Here is a 17,977-nt window from a genome sequence, read left to right on the forward strand (position 1 = left end):
ACACTTCTCTACATTAAACTCCATTTGCCACCTCTCAGCCCAGCTCTGCAGCTTATCTATGTCCCTCTGTAACCTGCAACATCCTTCCACACTGTCTACAACTCCACCGACTTTAGTGTCGTCTGCAAATTTACTCACCCAACCTTCTGTGCCCTCCTCTAGGTCATTTATAAAAATGACAAACAGCTACGGCCCCAGAACAGATCCTTGTGGTACGCTACTCGTAACTGAACTCCATTCTGAACATTTGCCATCAACCACCACCCTCTGTCTTCTTTCAACTAGCCAATTTCTGATCCACATCTCCAAACCACCCTCAATCCCCAACCTCCTTATTTTCTGCAATAGCCGACCGTGGGGAACCTTATCAAACGCTTTACTGAAATCCATATACACCACATCAACTGCTCTACCCTCGTCTACCTGTTCAGTCACCTTCTCAAAGAACTCGATAAGGTTTGTGAGGCATGACTGTAGCCACTGTAGCCACCTAAAATGGACACTGAACCAAACAAAATGGAGAATCGCTAAGACTGCAGGGAAAAACAGTTTAGCCAAGGCAAACAGCCTGCAAACACTCATTAGCATTTTGCAAGCAGCAAAACCAGTTTCTGGCCAGGTGGAAGATCTCCAACCAAAGGTGATAATGGCAGAACGTTTTACATACTAATGAGGCAGTCCAGATCTAGGCACACACAATGGCAACATTTGGGTTTGAATAAGATACTTGAGTGGATGTCCAGACAGAGCGGCACCAGAAGTATCCACTATAGAAACCGCCCCCACCATCGAGAAAGACCCTCACATTGGAGGAATTCAAAAGATATCGATTGGAAGCGATCCAATCGATACCTGAAGGTAAAGCCCGCCCAGGAAAAGGCAAGGACATTGGGGACCCCTATAAAAGTAGACCCCCACACATGGTCCTGTCTGTTGTTTCGTGCTCCGGCTTTGACCAAGAACTCCATCCTGTATCCTGACTCCAGCCGTTGAAGCACCAGCCGCCGAACCGTAAGTGCCAATACGACGCTCGCTACGCGAACCAAGCCCGCTAGACCCCCAGTGACCAGCACGCTTTCTGAAGGTTGCAGACCAAGACCGGGACGAAGGCCTCGCTCCCTGACCTTGCCTGTTCCTGTGTAGTTAAGTATTCTGATTGCTTAGTTTAGTCATAGCTTAGTCCCTTAGTGTGTGCATGCGTATTTATTATAATTGTATAATAAATATTGATCGTTTGGAACTTACTAATCGGTGTATCGTTTTATTACTTTGAACCTGACCTTGAGATATTTGTGAGTTGTCTATACGGCAACTGGCGACTCCTGAGCTGAAAGATACATAGACAGAGCCTAGTGGTGTTAAGCACACGGCCTTTAACAGAGGCAAGTTAATACACCCCAATAAACGCGTTTTACACCCATAGCAAAACGTGCAACATTTAGTGGCGACATCCTGACGGGACACGGTTACAAGTGGTACCCCCACTCCGTCGAGGACCCTGAAATTTGAATTAGAAATCTGGTAAAGAAAAAGGAAAGAAATCACAAATATTCAAGGTGTTCAAAGGAATAAACGTAATTCGGAAGTGTGTTTAGTGCATGCGTACTAACAGGGTTGTAAGGAAAACCTGAAAGCATTTTTGTTGCGACAAACTTTCGGCAGTTTTGTGAACGGAACATAGCGTAAGCCTTACCCGTTTCGTGAGACATAACCTCAACACCCCTTGTTCATAAATTTAAAGTGAGTCAGAAAAATGGCCATGCAGGCAATGGAACGCCTCATGAACCCAGAACGGTTTGTGGTCGCAGCGACCAGCAGTTGCCGAGTAGGTCAGTGTCCCATGTGGGAGCTGGAACTCCGCAAGTATCTGCAAGGAAAGGGATGGCCCCTTTGGAAAGAGTTTTGTTTGAATGAGGAGACAGGTCCCGGAAGTATAGGACATACTTGGTGGGAGAACCTCTCTCAAATTCACAAGAAAAATATGAGTAAAGCACGTAAGCCGATGGCGATTGTGTCCTGTTTGGCACAATTGCGAGGCACAGAGGAGGTCGTTCAGACGCTCCGGGCAGAATTAGAAGAAAGGAATAGAATGAGTAAAGTGGATGTCAGGGACATCGAAAAGGAAAATATGGAACTTAGAGGGAAGTTGGCAGAGAAAGGTAGAGAGGTGGATGATGCCAAGAGGGCACATCAGTCTTGTCTAGCCCATCTCAGCAGTTCCCAGACCCAGTACGAAAAGGCCTATCAGGACGTGCAACGTGCCGTCCTGATAAGAGAAGAATCAGAGAAGCAGGTAGAGGCTTTGCAGAGGCAATGCTCTGACCTTAAAGCAGCTTTGAGAGCACTCCATGCTGCAACCACAGAACAAAGGCAAAGTACTGTAGACCACGCGAAATGCAGGAAACAGATTGCAGAGCTGCAATCGCTGCTTTCGGTGCAAAATGGGTTTCAAAGCACCTTTGGAACGCAGTTAGATGAGGAGAATGCCCCAGACTGGAAAGAGTTAAGTGAGACAGCGCAGCGTTATGTTCAGGGAACATGTGCGCCAGCAGCGCAGCAGAAAAGGCAAGCACCCCAACCCCCCACAGATCAGCTCGTCACCATTCCAATGAATCCAGTCACCACCCAGAGAAAAGCGACCACAGAAGGCGCACCCGATATAACTTACACCACCCCCTTAACTGTAACCCAACTCAGGGACGCGTGTGAAAAGATCACTCCATTTCTCCCCACCGCAGACCCCCACCAGTTTTTCGCAAAGGTAAAGCAACAGGCTACCATGTACGGCCTGGACGAGAGAGAGCAGGTTAAACTCACAGTTCTGAGTTTGGACCAATCGGTTGTAGCAGCCCTCCCCGACCCACAGAACGTTGGCGGAGGCACCCTAGAGGAAATGCACACCTCCATTTTAGATGCCATAGGGTACAATCGAGGTGACCCCGTAGAAGGACTTAATAAGTGCCGGCAGAAGAAATCCGAGCACCCCACAGCATTCGCCGGAAGGCTGTGGATCCATTTTAACGCAGTATTTGGCGATTTAAATAGAGCCCATTTGAACCGTGAAAACATGGTTAAATGGACGCGCACCATAATTTCTCATGCAACAGAAGCAGGACAGAGCGCTTGCAACAGCTATGACCCCTCAGAGGAGGCCCATAATGAGAAGTGGGTCCTGAAAAGATTGTCCTGCGCTTGGGAGCAATCAGTTCAGGGCAGAGGTAAAGTTAAATCCCCAGAAGAAGCTCAGGCTGCAGCAGACATACAGGCAGTGAGAGAGCACCAAAAACCCGCGTGGGTGAATGAAGGAAAGAGCAGTCCTCCACAGAAGTCGCAGGAATGCTACAACTGTGGACAGTTAGGACATTGGGCTAAGGAATGTAATGGACCCCAGAGAGGCCAGCAGACAGGCACTCTGAACCGGAATAAAACAAAACCGATCCATAGTATAGGGATCCAGTCAGGACAGACCAATGTGGACGGAACGGACTGACGGTGTTCGGGCTCCCCCACTTGGGTCTGTGACACACTATGGGATCCATCAGGAAGACCGGTAGTCACGGCAAAGTTAAGAGGGAAGCCCATAGAGTTACTTTGGGACACAGGAGGCTCCCGCACCACAATTAACTCCACCACCACGGCACAAGCAGACACGTGGCCGACCACCTCCACCATCACACTTAGCGGGTTCACAGGACACTCGCAGCAGGGACACATTACAGCACCCGTAGCAATCCAGCTAGGGAACATTTCCACCAAACACCCCGTTGTTCTAGTAAATCTTCCCCGGACAGCAGAACACATCCTAGGGATAGATTTTATGAATGCCCATAGCCTGTCGTTCGACCTAGTGAACCAATGTGTCTGGCGAATGGCAAGATCGGACAGAGCACCCGCTACTCTCACAGTAGGAGAGTACGCTAACAGGATTAGTGCAGTAGGAGAATACTCATTTGACTTGACTACACTAAACACGGACAGACAAGTTAAGGCAGTACTCAATAAACACAGGACAGCATTTGCCAGTCACCGTCACGACTGCGGCAGAATGGCTGGACAAATTCACGTTACCGGACCTGACCCCAGACCACAAAAACAATATAGATTTCCCCTAGAAGCAGAGGGAGAAATAGAGAAAGTGATAGGTAGCTTATTGGAGCAAGGTGTGCTTAGAACAGTAGCCTCGACCAATAATGCCCCTATTTGGCCAGTGAGAAAGCCCGACGGATCATGGCGTCTGACCATTGATTATCGGGAACTCAATAAAGTAACCCCAGCAGTAGCCCCCACGGTAGCAACAAGTCCCGAGACCATGCTCAAGCAGGGACTCAACTCCAAATATTTCACGGTTTTGGACATTAGCAATGGCTTCTGGTCAATCCCATTGGCAAAGACGTGCCAGTACAAATTTGCCTTCACTTTTAAAACACAACAGTATACGTGGACATGCCTTCCACAAGGATTCCACAATTCCCCCTCCATTTTCCACCGACAGTTGGCGAATGGCTTAGAAAAATTTTCCCGCCCCGAATGTCTGGTACAGTATGTAGACGACCTACTACTGCAGACAGACACAAAGGCAGAGCACATTACGCTTCTGGCCGAACTCCTGGAACTTTTAACCTCAATTGGCTGTAAAGTTAACCCAAGAAAGGCCCAGATTTTGGAAAACAAAGTGATGTATTTGGGAACAGTCATCACACACGGCAAACGCGAGATCGAATTCAAAAGAATTGATTCGATTGTCAAATTGCCCCTTCCCCAGAATGTTTCAGCCCTCCGGTCGTTTTTAGGACTGGTTGGTTATTGTCGGAACCACATCGACGGATTCGCGACAAAAGCCGCCCCACTCTCAGACCTCCTTAAGAAAGGAGCCCCCTGGGAATGGCTTCCGCAGCATACAGAGGCTGTGGACGAGTTAAAGAAAGCCCTTAGCGCAGCACCCGCGCTACAAGTCCCAGACCAACTTTCCCCCTATGCAATAGAGGTAGCGAGCACAGATCTGACCCTCTCGGCCGTGTTACTTCAGGAACGGCACGAGCAGCTAAGACCAGTGGCTTATGCCTCCCGACTGTTAGACCCAGTTGAACAAGGATTTTCAGCCTGCGAGAGGCACCTCCTTGCTGTCTTCTGGGCAGTACAATACTTTTCGTACATTACCGGACTCAACCCCACCACCATTTTGACCGAGCACACCCCCACACAGTTACTCCTAGACGGTCGACTGAAGGACGGTTCAGTTAGCCAGATTAGGGCAGCTAGGTGGACACTACTTTTACAAGGACGGGACATTACAGTAAAACGGACCCGCACACACACATTTTTAGCCGACAACCTCCAATACCCAGGACAGCCCCATGAATGTGAAATTGTAGCCCCCTTACATAACACCGGACCCTTTATAGCTAAGACACCCCCCAGGAAGATAGGGAACCCAAAACAAAGCCCCCAACCCACAGACACGTGTGGACCACTGAGGATATACGTAGACGGTTCATCAACGGTTTTAGAAGGTGAGCGTATCACTGGATGCGGCATCTATGTCGAGGACGCGCAGGGGCGCGCTCTCGAAGAGATAGCTTTAAAATTACCAGGACACTTAGGCGCGCAGGCAGCAGAGCTCGCGGCCATAGCTTATATAGTGGACCACCCCGATTCTTTCCCCAGCCCAACGGACATATATTCGGACAGTCTATATGTCTGTAATAGTTTAACAGATTTTCTGCCCCTGTGGAGGACACGAGGTTTCGTCTCCGCAGATGGGAAACCCCTTCCATCAGCCCCTTTACTCAAACACATTTTAGAGAAAGCGAAGGACAGGACCTTCGGCATTATCAAAGTAAGAAGCCACCATAGGTCATCCCCCCCATGGAATGTAAAAGCCGACGCACTGGCTAAGGCAGGTTCCAGGCGAGGACACTTATGGACACCCCCAGCTAGCGCACCAGCTAGCGCCCCTGTGAGCGCAGTTCAAGTCTCACAGACCAATATTAAGGATTTAGTAGAGGCACAGAAGCAAGATGAGGATCTCAGGGAGATTTTCAAAGGCAACTTTGTGCCACAGTATGACAAATTCAGACACGCACTGACCACACATGAGGGTGTGATCATAAAGGATCAGCTTTATGTGGTCCCGCAGCAGGACAGGAATGAAATGATTGCTTTGTTCCATGATGGACACGGGCACCAAGGGATCGACGCAACCACGAGGCACCTCAGGCAGCTCTGTTGGTGGCCTAACCTAAGGACAGATGTAAGTCACTACATCGAGAATTGCCTTATTTGCGCCCAGAATAACCCGGAGAGGTATTCTAAAAAGGCACAACTTCGGCATACTCGACCAGTTAATGGCCCCTGGACAAACCTCCAGATCGACTTTATAGGACCATTGCCCCCTTGTAGGAATGGCTATAAATACGTTCTGGTGGTCATCGATACCTTTACCAAATGGGTAGAGGCATTCCCCTCTAGAACGAATACAGCTAAGACAGCTGCAAAGATCCTGACCCACCACATCTTCACGAGATGGGGTTTACCCCGTAGCATTGATTCGGACCAGGGATCTCACTTCACAGGACGGGTCATGAAGAACGTCCTGACAATATTTGGAATAAAACAAAATTTTCATATTGCGTATCACCCACAGTCCAGCGGGATTGTAGAGCGCATGAATCGGACCCTAAAATCCACGCTTAGAAAAATGGTTCAAGAGAACAACTCCACATGGGATTCAGTGCTCCCATTTGCATTAATGTTCATCAGAAATACAGTTTCAACTTCCACAGGATACACACCACACACACTCATGACCGGACGCCCTATGAAAGGTACAGAATTCCTTTTAGGACTGGACATGACTAGCCCCGAAGTGACGGCCCTCACACACGAAAAGGCAGTTAAAGACCTAGTTGAGACTGTGAGGTCTGCACAGATTGCAGCCGCAGTTCAGCTAGGGAAACGCCGTAAACAACGCACAGCTTGTTTTAACAAGACCGTACACACCACAGAATTCCAGGTTGGGCAACAGGTAATGCTATCTGTATACAACCCCAGCAGTTTTTTGGCACCAAAATATTCCGGCCCATACTCAATTTCGGATAAAATTAGCCCCTCAGTTTATAGGATAAAATATCCTAATGGTAAGACCGCGTGGTTCCATATCAACCAGTTAAAGGCATATGGAACACAGGCCAACCATGCACACCATGTCCTGCTAGACGCAGCAGAACACCTCACCCCACCCACTAGAGACACGTTTCCACCATCCCCCTCACAGACCAGTTCTTCATCGGACTCGCCCACGACTCCGCCCACTGACCACGACAGACCACGCCCCGAAACGCCCACAAGCTGCCGCGGCAGAGACAGCGATGCAGACACTGACTCTGAGGACAGCCACAGCACACCACACTACAGCCCACATTGCAGCGACAGTGACCCCGACTACAGTGACCCCATGGAAGTCACTTACATTAAAAACCCAGACCCACCACCCGACCCCGACAATACCCATTCACTTTTGGACCCAACACTCTGGCACAGGGACAATTCGTACCGACTTGTCCGCAATGACGAACGTGACCCCCGGTCACACAATTCGAAGATATCATGCCTGATCCACACAAGGGTGTGGGATCCGGGAGAGCAGGACGACACGGTGTCTGAATCCCGATACAGCAACCCCTTTGTGACCCTGTTCACAGAGACAGAGGAAAAGTGAGGTGTCCAAATGATGTAAAATAGGAACCGCTTGAGGGAAGCGATGTCCTTTCTGATGGAACCTGCACGCATGTTTGTTTGTCAGTTTATGTTTGTCTGTTAATATGTTAAGAGATTGATTGCAGATCTTTTCAGCTGAAAAGATTGTGACCACCTCACACACCCGTTAGCTTGTCCGCAAATACCTTTGAGAACTTCGGTTCGCAAACCAACCGTTTGATTGGAGATCTTTTCAGTTGTAAGGATTGCGACCACCTCGCACGCACTTTAGTTTGTCTGCCGAAACCTCTGAGAACTTTCTATGGTGAGCAGCTCACCGTATCGTCTAAAATGTCTGAAGCCCAGCTCATTTTTCAGAAGGAGCATCTTGGCTCCTCCATTGTTTTTAGGTGCCCCTCTATTCGGCGAATAGAGGCTGCAAACCCATGGTAAACACATTCTTGCCCGTTTACTCCAGGTTACTCAGGCAGTGGACAAACGGCACTGAGGACCCGCCCTGTCTGAGAACCCACTTTGGTCAGCCAAGCTCGGGTATGGCACAGCACGCCCTACCCGGGGATCCCATTCAAATCGTACCCGTAGCGGCCCATACGCAACCCATTCGACCTTTCGTTTCCAATTTGTTTTCATTTTTCGTTAGGCAGCCCTTAGGCCGCCATCCCACATGCTATTTACATCCAGGAACATTCGGATGGTAAATGAGCAAAGCCTGCGAGACGGCTCGCAGGAGGAGAGTTGTTAGGTGTATTGTGTTCATTAAATTCGCTTTTGACAAAAAAAAAAATGAGGGGAGTCACAGGGTGTGACTTGGCCAGTCATTTTTAATGGGTCAATTGGAATTGAAAGACAGATACACTAACAAGTACGGATATTAAGCTGTATTGACAGATACTGTGCTTGATCCCATAGCTTTTGAAGGACGAAACAGGGACAACAGCAAGGATCGGCCATACAGGAGGAAGGAAAGAAGGAAAACGAAGAGAAGATGATGGAAGCCCACTTATTGCTTTTAAATGTTATATTTGTTTGTGTGGAAGCAAGACACGTTTCCCCCACAACCCCCACTGTAAATGTTTCACTTACAGCAACTCCCCCGTGCTCAGCTCTGATCAGTGAGGTTCAGACCTGGTGCACAAAATTTATGACATGGTACTCCATGTCATACGTGATTGAATCACTGCTAGTGATTGCGATCCTCGCCATACTTGTACAGACCCTCAGGTTGAGGAAGTGGAAGAGGAGAGCCTCCCGTTCCTGCCCCTCAACCGTCTATGGAGTTCGATCTCCTATTTTTCGGTTTCATCAATCCCCTTTGCCCCATGATGAATAAAGCACTGTGAATAAAAAATATACCCATGTATTATATTGTCCTGAACTCGACTGCCGAGTCAGGAAATGTTATGTGATGTGGTATGAATGGATGAGGTTTAGTCTGTAATGAAATGTTTAAGTTAAGATAAGGATAATTGTGATAGGTAGAGGTTCCCGTTTGTGGTAATGCATGTCCCCTTTGACATAGCGCCAAGTAGAGATGTCAGTTAAAAAATTTTTCTTCCCATAGTTAAGGACAGAGTAGACGCTCAGGAGCTTGCCGAGGTCAGGGAACACAAAGAAGGCAACCCAGATGCACTCAAGGCAACGTACATAGGTGATCCTTCACAATATTTTGATTGTGAGGATCACAAGGAGGGAATGTAGCCACTGTAGCCACCTAAAATGGACACTGAACCAAACAAAATGGAGAATCGCTAAGACTGCAGGGAAAAACAGTTTAGCCAAGGCAAACAGCCTGCAAACACTCATTAGCATTTTGCAAGCAGCAAAACCAGTTTCTGGCCAGGTGGAAGATCTCCAACCAAAGGTGATAATGGCAGAACGTTTTACATACTAATGAGGCAGTCCAGATCTAGGCACACACAATGGCAACATTTGGGTTTGAATAAGATACTTGAGTGGATGTCCAGACAGAGCGGCACCAGAAGTATCCACTATAGAAACCGCCCCCACCATCGAGAAAGACCCTCACATTGGAGGAATTCAAAAGATATCGATTGGAAGCGATCCAATCGATACCTGAAGGTAAAGCCCGCCCAGGAAAAGGCAAGGACATTGGGGACCCCTATAAAAGTAGACCCCCACACATGGTCCTGTCTGTTGTTTCGTGCTCCGGCTTTGACCAAGAACTCCATCCTGTATCCTGACTCCAGCCGTTGAAGCACCAGCCGCCGAACCGTAAGTGCCAATACGACGCTCGCTACGCGAACCAAGCCCGCTAGACCCCCAGTGACCAGCACGCTTTCTGAAGGTTGCAGACCAAGACCGGGACGAAGGCCTCGCTCCCTGACCTTGCCTGTTCCTGTGTAGTTAAGTATTCTGATTGCTTAGTTTAGTCATAGCTTAGTCCCTTAGTGTGTGCATGCGTATTTATTATAATTGTATAATAAATATTGATCGTTTGGAACTTACTAATCGGTGTATCGTTTTATTACTTTGAACCTGACCTTGAGATATTTGTGAGTTGTCTATACGGCAACTGGCGACTCCTGAGCTGAAAGATACATAGACAGAGCCTAGTGGTGTTAAGCACACGGCCTTTAACAGAGGCAAGTTAATACACCCCAATAAACGCGTTTTACACCCACAGCAAAACGTGCAACATGACCTACCCGTCACAAAACGATGCTGACTATCCCTAATCATATTATTCCTATCTAGATGATTATAAATCGTATCTCTTATAATTCTCTCCAAGACTTTACCCACAACAAACGTGAGGCTCAACGGCCTATAGTTACTGGGGTTATCTCTACTCCCCTTCTTGAACAAAGGGACCACATTTGCTACCCTCCAGTCCTCTGGCACTATTCCTGTAGCCAATGATGACATAAAAATAAAAGCCAAAGCCTCAGCAATCTCTTCCCTGGCTTCCCAGAGAATCCTAGGATAAATCCCATCAGGCCCCGGGGACTTATCTATTTTCACCTTGTCCAGAATTGCCAACACTTCTTCCCTACGCACCTCAATGCCATCTATTCTAATAGCCTGGGTCTCAGCATTCTCCTCCACAACATTATCTTTTTCCTGAGTGAATACTGACGAAAAGTATTCATTTAGTATCTCGCTTATCTCCTCAGCCTCCACACACAACTTCCCACCACTGTCCTTGACTGGCCCTACTCTTACCCTAGTCATTCTTTTATTCCTGACATACCTATAGAAAGCTTTTGGGTTTTCCTTGATCCTACCTGCCAAAGACTTCTCATGTCCCCTCCTTGCTCGTCTTAGTTCTCTCTTTAGATCCTTCCTCGCTTCCTTGTAACTATCAAGCGCCCCAACTGAAACTTCACGCCTCATCTTCACATAGGCCTCCTTCTTCCTCTTAACAAGAGATTCCACTTCTTTGGTAAACCACGGTTCCCTTGCTCTACCCCTTCCTCCCTGCCTGACTGGTACATACTTATCAAGAACATGCAATAGCTGTTCCTTGAACAAGCTCCACATATCCAGTGTGCCCAACCCTTGCAGCCTACTTCGCCAACCTACACATCCTAAGTCATGTCTAATGGCATCATAATTGCCCTTCCCCCAGCTATAACTCTTGCCCTGCGGGGTATACTTATCCCTTTCCATCACTAACGTAAAGGTCACCGAATTGTGGTCACTGTTTCCAAAGTGCTCACCTACCTCCAGATCTAACACCTGGCCTGGTTCATTACCCAAAACCAAATCCAATGTGGCCTCGCCTCTTGTTGGCCTGTCAACATATTGTGTCAGGAAACCCTCCTGCACACATTGTACAAAGAACGACCCATCTAATGTACTCGAACTATATCTTTTCCAGTCAATATTTGGAAAGTTAAAGTCTCCCATAACAACTACCCTGTTACTTCCGCTCTTTTCCAGAATCATCTTCGCCATCCTTTCCTCTACATCCCTAGAACTATTAGGTGGCCTATAGAAAACTCCCAACAGGGTGACCTCTCCTTTCCTGGAGATTGACAAAGATGTTGTGGACAGAAAGAGAATGTAAATAGGGATGATCAAGACTAAGAAGTGTGCTGATAGTGGCACATTAAGAGATTAGAATGTGTTAATGGCAGAACAAAGGTAAGCAGTGTGCCAAAAGACAACTAGGAACAGGGAACAGATGGCCCAAGTGGGTTGGGGTGGAAGGGGAACAGTGGTGAGGGAAAAACAGATCGATGGAAGAAATTAAAATAAACAATAGAAGTAAAAATGAGGTGAAGGTGGAGGAGAGAGTTCACAGTCTGAAGTTGTTGAACTCAATGTTAAGTCCGGAAGGCTGTAACGTGCCGAATTGGAAGATGAGATGCTATTCCTACAGTTTGCACTGGACTTCACTGGAACACTGCAGCAGGCAAAGGACTGACATGTCGACATGAGAGCAGGACGGGGAGTTGAAATGCCAAGCGACAGGAAGGTCAGGATCCTGCTTGCGGACGGACCAAAAGTGTTCTGCAAAGCGAGCACCCAGTTTGCCGTCTTTCCTATATTAGTTGACCAGATCATTGCACTACAGATCCAACATCAAGTAAAAGCAGCGAGGGCCACTCCCACAGATTCTCTTCCTTCCATCACGGAAGTATTCTGCACAATTGGAGCAATTATTAATTGTGACCTTATGACAATTACTCTGGGTAAATTGTGGCGATAGGAATAATTTGTAAATGAAAAAAAATCTTCCATTTATATTGCTCTTTTCATGACCACTGCCTTAAAGCACTCTAAAAACACTGATAAAGTAGTTTTGAAGTGTAGTTATTGTTGTAGGAAACGCAACATCCATCACGTCCACAGCAAACTGGCTCGGACAGGAATGCGGTAATATCTAAATAATCTGTTTATGTGATGGTAATTGAATAATAAATTTTGGCCAGGACACGGAGATAAAATCTGTGCTCCTGTCCGAAATAGAACCACGCGATCTTTTACATCCACCCAAGCAAGTAGATGGTGCCTTGTTTAAAATCTCATCCAAAAACGGCACCTCGAACAGTGCGGCACTCCGTCAGTACTGCACGAGAGTGTCAGCCTTAATTTGTCTCACCAAGCCCTGCACTGGGACTTGAACCCGTGACTGAGGGATCAGAGTGCTACCAACTGAGCTAGAGAGGGCATCTGAGACAATTGTTGTGTTGCTGCAGTAGTTGGGAGGTTAGAATAGAAATTAATAAATGAATATTAATGCATAAAATCTCTTACTTACCCATAGCACTAATAGCCTGTTGTAGTTCCTGAGGCTCCACAGTTCCACTCCGGTCTCGGTCAAAGGAAGAAAAGTTCTGCCGCCAGTTACTCAAAACAGTCCACAGCTCTTTGAATTCTGGAAAACCCATCGTGCCAGACATATCTCGCTGGAAATTACCATCAAGGGTCAAAATGTCTTTGAAAGTGATCATTTACTACCAAACAAATACTAAAGTCAACATTTAACTATAATATGGTACAAATGAATTAATAGAAAGCTTAAAGAAGCAACTTGAAAAAGAGCTTGCAAAAATGTCAATTTTGTAGGTAATTAAAAGACTTCACCAAGCACTAATTGTACAGTGTGTAATCTATCTTGAATCATCTTTTCTCTACACTAAGTATATGAAGGAGGCCGGTTTAGCTCAGTTGGCTGAACAGCTGGTTCGTGATGCATAGCAAGGCCAGTAGCACGGGTTCAATTTCCATACCGCCTCAGGTTATTTATGAAGGTCTGTCTTCTCAACCTTTCTCCTCGCCGGAGGTGTGGCGATCTCAGGTTAAATTACCACCAGTCAGCTCTCCCCCTCAAAGGGGAAAGCAGCCTATGATCATATGGGACTATGGCAACTTTACTTGCTTTATATGAAGGAGAAAGGAATAGTTGATAGAGTTAGATGAAGTAGGGTGGGTAGAGGCTTGAGTGAAACATAAACACCAGTATAGACCAGCTGGACCAATTTCTGTGCTGTAAATTCTATGAAGTGCCCAATGAAAGGATGTTCTTGCTATGGAGGGAATGCAGCAAAGGTTTATCAAGCTGATTCCTAGGATGGCAGGACTGTCATATCAGGAAAGGCTAATTTGGGTGGGATTATAGTCATGGGAGTTTAGAAGAACAAGAGGGGATCTAATAGAAATTTACAAAATTCTCACAGGATAAGACAGGGTAGATTCAGAAAGAATGTTCCCGATGGTGGGGGAGTCCAGAACCAGGGGTTTGAGGATAAGGGGTAACGTTTTAGGACTGGTGAGGACAAATTTCTTCACCCAGAGAGTGGTGAGTCTGAAGATTTCACTGCCACAAAAAGTAGCTGAGGCCAAACTAGTGTAATTTCAAGAAGGAGTTAGATATAGCCCTTTAGGCTAAAAGGATTATGGATATTGGGGGGGGGGGGGGGGGGGGCAAAAGAGGTAGGATCAGGGTATTGAACTTGATGTTCAGCCATGTACATAATGTATGGCAGAGCAGGCTTGAAGGGCCGAACGAATGCCTCCTGCCTCTATTTTCTATCAATGTTTCTATGTATGGGGGAGGAATCTAAATGGAATCAAAGATAAACAGGGAAAAATACAACAAAGATTTTTAAGGAGAAGACGTTTCAGGTACAGACTGGGTAATTTTCAACACGGGCAAAAGGAAGGAGAACTAAAGCCAGTGCTCCTTGGATGACGAATGAGAGAGAAAGTGATGGAACTAAAAAAAACAAAAGAGGGTGTATGATTCACATCAGGTGAATTCTTCAAATAAGTGAGAGGTGAGATGAAGAGGAAAATTAGACTGCCAAAGAGAGAGTATGACAATGGAATGGCAATTAGCATGAAAGGGAGCCCAACAATTTTCTACCGGCATTTAAATTAGTACACTACTGGTAAGAGGCTGGGTAAGACCTATTAGGGTCAAAAGGTTCAATAACGTTTAGAGATGAAGACAAGCTACAATGTGTAATGTGTACTTTGTAGCAGTTGTACTAAGTAAGAACATACTGACAAAACGTCAATAGAAGCAGAGATGGTGCAGGTAATGGATGGAGTGAAAAGTGAGGGGAAAAGACTGGCTATGCTTAGAATGGATAATTCATCTGGCCCAGATGGTTTGCCTCTCAGGTTGGCTAATGGAAGTTGAATAGAAGTTGCTAGTGGAAGGGCTTGCCATAAGCTTTTCTACGTACTGGGAGGTGCTGGAGAACTTAAGAGTGGTAAATATGACTCTTGTTTATTTCTACCAAACACAAGCTGGTCAGTGGTGGGTAAGCTTTTAACAATAATCAGGCTACTTGCTGGTGGCTGACAGTATGTAACGAGAATCAGGCACTGCTTCTCTCCCAGATTCTCTTTGTTCTCTTGTGTGTGACATCATTGCTATAGCTCCTTACACACATGCTCAGGCTATTCTAGAGTTAACCCTTTACCCCAAAGTCCTCGTTTCTACAGGGATAACAGTGGTCTCAACAATCTCCCTGAACACGCAGAGTTCTTTTTGAGGTTGTTGAGGATCTGTTCGCTCCAAACATATTCTCTGAGGATTGCCTTTTCTTGGTTCTGAAATTGTAATTTCCTCCTGAGGATCAGGGTATACAGCCCATTTGGCTTCTTGTTCATCAAAATCAAGGCACTCCTATTTCTGATACCAGTTTCTATCTGGACAAGATCTGATCTTGGTTATTACAACCTCACCATTATGGTATCTTCTCACTACTGACCCCGAATCCTCACCACCTTTCCCCTTTTGAGTGTGGGATGGTCATGAGCCCCGTTTTGTTGGTTGAATGTGTGGTCTTGGCCTGCTGCATAACCTTCCTTCTGTCGGGTATGGTCGTGGTCTTCTACTGTGACGCTTGGCATTATTATATAAGGGAAGGAAGTTGGGTTCTTAGCTTGTGATCCATCAAAAGCTCGCATGGCGTGGTCTTTCTGCAATGATGTAGGCAGCAGCGGAGCCGGGCTAACTAAAGATCTTTTTTTCCTGAGGAGGTCTTTAATGGTGCGCACCCCTTTCTCAGACTCTCTGTTGACCTCCAGATACAAAGATCTGTAGAGGGACAGGTAGTATTGAGGAAGCGGGGGGGGGGGGGGGGGGGGGGGGGGGGGCTGCAGAAGGACTTGGACAGGCAAGGAGAGTGGGCCAAGAAGTGGCAGAGAAATACAATGTGGAAAAGTGCGAGGTTGTGCACTTTGGAAGGAGCATTCATGGATTAAAATAATCTCCTTTGTTATAGTTATCGCCCAGTTGGTATTAGTTTTCTAATAAACACACTTGGTTTATTGCACCAGATGGTCACACAAGAAATGGTGAGAGATAGGAGGTTTCGGTAATGCAGGGAATAGAAAAAAAAAAAGAGGCAAGGACCCATACTACTGGGCCAATTCATATAGATAGTGTAACCCTTTACAACACTTACTACCCAAGCTCAATACCTGGCCAGTATCCCTGGGTGGTAGAGCCTCAGTTGGCTACCTTGGGCGAGGTCAAGGGACAAAAGGAAGACTGAAAGGGTTTTATAATTTACTGAAAGAGTGAAAAGTGATTTTAGTGTTCAGCAAAATAAAACACCATGCAAGATTGATTGAAGCAGTAGGTGTGCCAATTTGTTTTTGAGGAATGTTAAAATAAAACAAGAAAGGATTAGCTGAAAAATATTTTATAGCAGAGTGGTGAAAGGCAGAACCAATCAGTAGCAGATGTGCTCTAGTCAAGAAAGAGTGAGACAATGGAGTACGGAACACTGCAATTCAAGGTCAAGGCTTGAAAGATAGTTGGGGGGGGGGGCGGCAGCTCCATTTGTGTAAACAATGCCTAATGCATTTACTTATGAGAAATGCTAATAGAGTCTGAAACATATGATTCATACATGATTGTAATTAACAGATTAATACTATGTGCCTGTGACAAACTATGAATAAAAGAGGTGATTTTTAACACAAATCTCAACAGCCAGTCATAGATTGTCTTTCATGGTCTCTCCCTTTATACACCAGAATAAAAGCTTTGAATCCTGATCCAGAATCTCTCCTGGTGGTGATTGACAGAGTCATGCCATTGGGTGTATCTACCATTCTGCTGTCTTATTAAATTGCGTCAGGTTAATGCAGATTCTGATGGATCCAACCAGCTTCGGAACTGGTTGAGCGGCATGGCAGCACAGTGGTTAGCACTGTTGCTTCACAGTGCGAGGGACCCGGGTTCGATTCCCAGCTTGGGTCACTACCTGTGCAGAGTCTGCATGTTCTCCCAGTGTCTGCGTGGATTTGCTCCGGTTTCCTCTCACAAGTCCCAAAATGTTAGATGAATTAGACATTTTGAATTCGCCCTCAGTGTATCCGAACAGGCACTGTAGTGTGGAGACTAGGGGATGTTCACAATAACTTCATTGCAGTGTTAATGTGAGCCTACTTGTGACACTAATAAAATATTATATTATTATTACCATACCAGAGCACCAGCTGGTTGGGTCTATAACTGGCAAAATAATCCATTGTTGAAGCATCACCTCTGTCTCAATTCTTAACTGTTTTAGAAGTGTGTGTTAGACCTTCCGGAGTGTTAAAAACTAAATGAGTTTTGTATTTGCTGTTAGCGTGACATGTTTCATATTTTCAAATCTTCCCAAGTCTAAGAGGTTTGGAAATTCTCTTCTAAATTGATGGTTTTGTTCTTTGTCATTGACTTCAGGATTAGGCACAGACCTACATAGACTTTCCTGCTTATAAAAGGAGCATTTTAGGCTCTGAATGACATGTAGCATCTCAGAGAATTTTCTGCCTTTGTACTTCAATATCGCACCAAGCTGACCTTTGAATTTAGCACGATTCCTCCTGGAACATGAAGGTTGATTGATGAAATTTGCAGAGTAACTGGTTGTAGCCACTTACCTCAGTCAGCCAGAACTGAGACTAGCACTTTTAACTAATTTCAATTCAGCATGGTGTCCAATGTTAGTGCTCCAATATTGTTTTTTATTTTCTTTGATTTCGCCAAGACAAGTGATTTCCTGTCTGTCTGGTTCCTGTACTTCTTGAACAGAGCAATCTTCAGCACTTATTTTTGCTTTGCAAGCGGAGGCATTTTTGAATGACACACAGTTTTAAAATGACTGACTTTGCAGCATCCATGACATTTGCGGATTGGGTGGGACATTCTTCGTACTTGTGGACCTTCCTCCCACCAGTGGGGACATTGTAAAATGGTGGCCGCGCTCTTTCAGTGTGTTTCCCTGCCACGATCAGTGTTCAGTTTTGCACCCGATAGAATAAACTGAACGGCTTAAAAATG

At 46.1% G+C, this 17,977-nt stretch overlaps 1 protein-coding gene across 1 annotated transcript in view; it reads right to left on the reverse strand.

Annotated features, from left to right (window-relative positions):
* The window catches only part of sri (sorcin), a 70,160-nt gene that overhangs the window by 10,835 nt on the left and 41,348 nt on the right, over nt 1-17,977 (reverse strand). The window contains exon 5 of the mRNA XM_038797939.1: nt 12,944-13,091. Within this exon, the coding sequence (XP_038653867.1) occupies nt 12,944-13,091 (148 nt within the window). The remainder of the gene's footprint in view (nt 1-12,943; nt 13,092-17,977) is intronic.

This window comes from Scyliorhinus canicula, chromosome 5, assembly GCF_902713615.1.
Source record: "Scyliorhinus canicula chromosome 5, sScyCan1.1, whole genome shotgun sequence".
NCBI lineage: Eukaryota > Metazoa > Chordata > Chondrichthyes > Carcharhiniformes > Scyliorhinidae > Scyliorhinus > Scyliorhinus canicula.